Genomic DNA, 7,054 nt, shown 5'->3' with positions numbered 1-7,054 from the left:
GAGAGAGAGAGAGAGAGAGAGAGAGAGAGAGAGAGCCTGGTGATCAGGGTGTTCAGATGGGATGGTAGTAACCCATGTTCAAGTCTCTAGCCTGAATCAAGCAACCCAGTATCTCCTGTTTACTTTGTATACATAATTGAATAATCAAGTCATAGAGAGAGAAAGAGAGAGACTCTGGCATGGTGGCTAGGGGAGTCCAAAGGATCTAACTGACTTGGACTGTGCCTGGAGAAGTCCTGGCTATCCCCACTTCCCCTGTACCTTCTTTGTAGGGCTCTAGCTCTGGAAGTTCCAGCAGCTGAAGAGGAAATTTCACTTCATTTTTTTGCCGCAGATACACAAGTCAAGTCAGCAAAAACCCTCCTGTTTTCAGCAGTTAAATAAAAAAGGGAGGGCAGGGATTTTCAGTATTCCCTCCAGCTGCCACTCAACAAAAGTACATTCCTCACAATGCTCTTCAGTCATTGATATGCTCTTGTGCTGCTGCTGTTTGCCAGAGCCACTGCACAGAAGGTGCAGGGAAGGATGGGGGACAGGAGGAGGAGGCATTCCCCCCTCCATTCTGGCACCCTCACTTCTTAGGTAGTGTCAGGCTCATGCCCTGGGCACTCATAGCCCATGTCCCTTCTCCAAATCAAGTGTTGTCAAAGGCATCATGATAATCTTGCTGTTTCTTTTAAGGAGTGCTTAGAATTTCGGGTGGAAGTTCAGGTGTGTTATAATCTATCTTATAATACATTGCATTGCACCTTCTTCTCCAAGGTAAGCTTGATTTTCCTTTGCTGGATGCCTCAGAATGTTCCTGCTAAATCTGGAGCTCAGCTCTTAATGGTATTACGATGTCTGCGGCCCCTTCGAATTTTCAAACTGGTGCCACAAATGAGGAAAGTTGTGCGTGAGCTATTTAGTGGCTTCAAGGAAATCTTTCTGGTATGTTCAAATTGTTTTGTTTCCACAATTACATAACGTGAAGCAGGATAAACATTGTGATTCTGTAGTCTGTTCTTTAATATGTCTCATTTTTTCAATTGCTTTCTGTTTAAACCTCACAGGAAAAATGAGTTGTACAATTACCACTGCAGCAACAAGTTAAAATAGAAATTAACAATACAAACGGCACATTTTAATTTATTACTAATAATTCTTCAATAAATAACTTTGTTGATAGTATAAAGTCCATCTGTAGATAAAAGAATTTGAGGGGATCATAAGATCTCTCAATATTCATGGTTCTAGTTGGGAGAAGAGGATAAGTGTCAGGCCCTTGGAAGGTATGTAGAAATAAAAGTAAATCTTGACTCTCAGGGCATAATTTCTGTAGAGCAAGTGAAAAGATTCCTATTCCTGGTATTGGATCCCAGCAATATTTCCTTATCTCAGAAAACCCATATTGCTGTTCTAGGAAGACCAACACTTTCACCCTTCCCCATTTTTTTTCTGGGACCACATTATAAAACCTGGCAGCATGATAGGATTATGGACAAAATGAATAAGAGCTTTCTAGATAAAGTCTTGCTATTTCATAGTATTATTTTCTATATGTTATCCCATGTATTCATTTATACCATGTTTGGTTATAATTTAATGTTAACCCTAAATCACTTAATAAGGGGGCACAGATGAATCGGATTTTTTAAAAGGCAAATCTAATGCCGATCTTCACAAAAAGCAAAAAGGACTCCAGGAGTCCAGGAGTGCAATTATAAACCAGTCAATCTAACTTGGATATCTGGAAATACACTGGAGCATATAATCAGAGAATCTATTTCTAAGCACGTAGAGATGAAAGTGATAAGGAAGAGCTTACATGGATTTGGCAAGAGCAATTCCTACTTAACCAGCCTGATTTCCCTCTATGACAAGGTGATGGGCAAGAGCACTGAATGTGATATAATTTGTTTTTAGCCAAGCTTTTGACATTGACTCCCACAAGATTTTTGTAAGTAAGCTAAGGAAATACATAGGGAAACAAGTAAGCTAAGGTCTAGGTGAAATTATTATAACATGGGTGCATAACTGCTTGCAAAAACATGCTCAGAGAGCAGCAACAATGGTTTGTGTCTAACTGGGAGGAGGCATCTGTAGTAGTAAGGGTTGACTCCCTTCCTGAGGGCTGACATGATGATATCAACAGGAAATTGTCAACCATCTTTGGTGTGCGTGTTAGCAGTTGCAGTAAAGCCCAGTATCAAGTCAGGTCTCCGATGGGTCCTTTGAGTACTGCTCAATATCTTCATTAATGACTTGAAGAATGAGTGTATGCTTAGGTAGTTTGTAGATGACACCAACCTAAATGGTAAAGTAAACCAGTGGAGGACGAGATTAGGATTCAAGAATTTAGGGATATAGCGGATCACAAGCTAAATATGAGTGAAAAGTGTAATATTATTTCAAAAAAAGCGTGTATTAACATGAGCATGGTATGTATGTTTCAGGAAGTGACATTTCTACTTTTTTCAGCACTGGTAAGGCCTCATTACAATACCATGTTATTTCTGGCCACCTGACTTCAAACAAGATGAGGACAAATTGGAAAGAGTCCAAAGGGGAGTAACAGAAAATGATTAAAGGTCTAGAAAGCATAACATGTTAGGAAAGGTTGGAATAATTGGTAACATTTAGCCTGGAGAAAAAAAAGGACCATTTTGATAACAACTCTTTGGATTTGAAGACTGTTATAAAGGAATAGTGTTCAACTGTCCTTTGTATCCACAGAGGATGGGACAAATAGAAATAGATTGAAATTGTAACAATGGGGGTTTAGGTTGGATATTAGGAAGAGGTTTCTAACTATAGTGGTTAAGCACTGGAACAGATTACTTTAAAAGGTTGTGAAATCTTCATTCTTGGAAATTTGTAAGAGCAAGTTAGACAATGGAATGATTCAGACAGGGATGATCCTTCTTTGAGCAGGGCCTTAGAGTAGATGTCTTCCTAAGGTCCGTTCTAGCCTTATTTTTAATGATTTAGTGATTCCACAAGACCCTCTGTTAACTTTCCTTTCTCTGTTACATTCTGTAAAAAAAAATGTAAACGCTATTTTTATATGACTGTTATTTTGTTTTTGAGTTACAGGATCAGAGAATTAGTGAAGGCAGAATAGCTTAATGAATAAGACTTGATTCAGCAAATCACTTAAGCACATATTGAAGTACATGATATGTCCTATTGAAGTTAATGAGCATTCTTGTGTGCTTAAAGTTTAGCCAGAGTGTTTGGATACTTAGCCCAATGGCGTCCTGCTCCATCATTAGGGCTTCAAGGAATTACAGAGGTAATAACAGTGTAAGGCAGTGGTCGGCAATTTTTTCAAGCTGCTGGCCAAAATTACTCAGCTTAGGTCAGAGGCAGGCAAGCAGGTAGTCACTGTAAAATGCCATTTTCAAAATATTGGATTTTTGAATGCTCCAATGCAGGTCAGTTAGAAGTGTCATGAGCAGGGATCCTGGTTTTCTCTGATAAAAAAAATCTCCAATTTTCAATTTTTAAAAAATAACCCAAAATCCACATTTTTCTGTGATTAAAATTAAATGATCATGGAAAAATGTGGATTTTGGGTTCCTTTTTTTAATCCAAAAATTGGGATTTTTTTTTTATCAGAGAAAACCAGGATCCCTAGTCATGAGTAGTGGAAATGAAATATAAAAGTTCCTGCTACTTCATTGAGGGGTAAGGTGCAATAGTTTAACTTCCATTGATGACAGGGTAAGAGTATTCACAGAGACAGTTGCCGCAGAGCAGCTGAAGTTCAGTAAACCACCTCCTTCCGCTCTCTACTAAACTGTTTGTGTGTCCATACTTCAGTTGATTCTATGCCACCAAAAGCTCACCCTGACCTAGTACCTGAGACTTTAGCCCTTCATGTCAAGCCTGTCTAAAAAAATGTGACTAAATTTATATCACTTTTCCAGGTGTCCATACTTTTGCTGACATTAATGCTTGTTTTTGCAAGCTTTGGAGTTCAGCTTTTTGCTGGGAAACTGGCGAAATGTAATGATCCACACATCATCGCAAGGGTAAGAACTGCTTTCTGCTTTTGAATTCCAGTATGTTCCTTTGGGCAAGGGGGAAGACATATGGGAGTCACAACAAAAAGGACACACAGTGTGCATGCCTTGAGCCAAATGTTCAGCCCAGGCTTCATCTGACCTTCCTATTTACACTTGCAGGAATTGATAACACAAGTGTCTAAATAACTAATAATACCGGTAATCAGAGGTGCAGATAATCTGGGCCAGAAGATTGTGCTTTACAATATCTGTTGAGAAAGGGAAGCCAGTTTCAAAGCCAATCCAATACAGTCAACAAACTGGAAACTCATTAATTGGAAACAACAAGCAGTATGCATGCTTCAATTTGCTTCATGTAGGGTTACTACCTTTTGCTATGACCATTCCCAGACATCCAACCTGAAAATGATATTATTGTGTATGCACTAGTAGGAATATTAATCTAAAAATGAGAAATAAAGCATTCATCTAAATCAAAATTACAAACTTACAGCAGTACCTTATCAACTTGGCCATGGCTGAGCTCTGCATGTCAGGGACCCGCTTGGCTGGCCCAGCTATGCACTGCCTTGCCTGGGGGAGATACTTAGCACTATTGCTGGCCCATGCTGGGGAAATTATGACAGCTGCACATGAGGGGCTGAGTGTGGCATCCAGGCAAGAGGCTGGACGAGAGCCTTTCCAGCATATCTTTGCAGTACCTACTGCTGGCAGTAGGGAGTGGGAAAACAAGGATAAAGGAAGGCCTCACCTGGCCACGTGGGACAGCTGTTTGGTTGTAACAGGGGACTCCTACCCCTGCTACAAGACGGAAGAAAGATCAGTATTGAAGAAAGCAGGCTGGGATAAGGCAGCCTGCAGAAAATAGAGCTACAAGGCTTTGGGCAGCTGATACAGGGGTTGAGAGCCCTGTTGCTGATTTGGGTAATTGGCAGCACTTGGTCGTTGTTTCTCCAGGGAGTCAGGCCAGGTGACCAAAACAGGGCGGAGGCAAGGGTCATCATATAAGCCTGAGCCTGGGGCTGGAGGCTCAGTTTGATCCAGATCTCCATGAAGAGCTTTGCAAGGAGCTGTCTATAAAGAGATACCTGTTTTGTTTTTCTTGACTGTGAGGTTTGGTGTGGCTTAAGGAACAAGAGGCCATAGATGTGGTGCCTGGAAGATGCTCTGTGTTATGAAAGGCTAAGGCCCAGGTAGAGCCCTGCAAGGGTTCAGGGCCCAGTGGGTTGTGAGGGGCTAAAGCCTGGAATAAGAGGCTGAAGCCCAGATGTAAACAAAACAACCTGAAGCCCAGGCAGGGCCAGGGGCGCAGGGCAAACGGCAAGAGAGAAAAAGGGCCTTGCTTATAGTGGAACAAATCATCAAAAACAAAGTCTGTTCCTCTGAATGCAGCCTCCTAAAATATATATTAACTTAAACATCTATCAAAGCATGGCAGACAAGAAGGAAGGCCAAACCCATGAACCAGAGTAAGAAGAAAGATGTAGTGTAACCACTGGGGCCTCCATGGCTGCCCCTGGAGGTACAGTCCATTACAGGAGTGTACATATGTACACCAAATAACCTCACGGGTGCATCCACACATGCAAGTATGTGCTCTTGCAGCAGCTCAAATAGAAGCAGTGCAAATTTGAGCCGGGGCTTTTTGCTTCAGTGCATATGCTCGGACATGCACTTTGTTGTGGAGCAAGTTGTGCCACTTGGGGCACAATAACCTTGCCTGGCTCCTCCCAGATCTTCAGCCAGCAGGAGCTAAAGCCCAGGGCCAGCACCTGTGTTGTCCCCAGCAGTATAAAAAGCTGTCCTGTCTTGGCCCCAGCAGTAAAAAATGCTGCCCTGGCAAGTAGCCCAGGTCTACTAGCGCCCGGGAGCTTCTGGGCCCCAGCCAATTGGTACTTGGGGACACTACCCCTTGTGCCAGCTGGACTGCTGAAGCAGCCCTGAGAGTTCCCTGCACCCTCTACCCACTGCAGCCATCTGGCATTGGGGGATGCTGCCTGGCTGTGACCTGCTGTGCACCTGCCAGACTCGGATGGGGACTGCAGAGCCAGTAGAGGCATCTGCCCCTCTGGGCCAGCTGCCAGTGAACTGCGGTTGAAGGGTTGGCCTCTGTGCGGCACTACTGCCATTTGTGCCCCCTGCCCGGCCATCTGGGCAGCTATCACCCAAAAGATGTTCCATGTGTGGTGGCCTGCTTTGAACTGTCAAAGCATGTCCTCCTGGCCCCATTTGTCCTGAAGGTCAGCCACAGGCAGATGGGTCCAAGGGGCCAGCTCTGAGCAAGCAGGATCCTGCCACTGGCCTCCCTAGCAGGAATTCTGGTGTTCCCTATTGGAAAACTGAAATATCTCTGATATCCCCGACATGGTCCCCTCCTCCAGTCCCCCAACCCCTTACTCACTGGCACCGGAGCCCTGGTGCTGAAACACGGGGTCTCACCGGCCACGTGTTTCAGCAGCAGGGCAAGGGGCTACCGTAGAGATGCTCTCACATCGAAAGCGTCTCTATTTAGGATTCAGCCTCCAGTTGCCTCAGGGCACAGTCAGGGACTGTGCCCTGTGCCGCTTTTTTAAACATCAATTTTTTTAGACCCCTGGATATCCAGGGGTCTAATTTTCTCCCGGCACTGCAAACTTGCAACACGGGGAACATTTTTTTTGTTCCTGCACGTTTCTCATTTGAGTGCCACAAATCATTTCCAGCCTTGAATCTGTGAGCGATATCTGTCTTTCCATCTCACTTTCTTCTACATTATACACTTCATTCTTTGGAGGTTATTTGTTGTAAGAAGCACTGGGAGGATTGTAGAAAAAGGGTGTTTTGGGGAGTAATTGAATGAGAAAAGCATTGTCATTAGATTTAAAAATGAAGGGAGTTCCAGGTATTTGAGGAAGGCATGAAAAAGATACATACGTAATGATGTTCCAGAAGTAAAGGGAAATAATAATGGGATGCAACCATTATGTCAACAGTTAAAACCAAGTCCTGATTGATAAAATGTACCCACCAATGTCATGTGGGTTTCTTGAAGGCCTTTGGAGTAT

At 43.2% G+C, this 7,054-nt stretch overlaps 1 protein-coding gene across 1 annotated transcript in view; it reads left to right on the top strand.

Annotated features, from left to right (window-relative positions):
- LOC102379804 (sodium leak channel non-selective protein-like) overlaps window positions 1-7,054 on the top strand; it is a 74,714-nt gene that overhangs the window by 25,845 nt on the left and 41,815 nt on the right. Inside the window, 2 exon segments of the mRNA XM_025193201.1 lie at window positions 763-930; window positions 3,912-4,016. Of these exon segments, the coding sequence (XP_025048986.1) occupies window positions 763-930; window positions 3,912-4,016 (273 nt within the window).

Source organism: Alligator sinensis, unplaced genomic scaffold, assembly GCF_000455745.1.
Source record: "Alligator sinensis unplaced genomic scaffold, ASM45574v1 scaffold473_1, whole genome shotgun sequence".
NCBI classification, from domain to species: Eukaryota; Metazoa; Chordata; order Crocodylia; family Alligatoridae; genus Alligator; species Alligator sinensis.
This window is presented reverse-complemented; position numbering and strand designations above follow the sequence as displayed.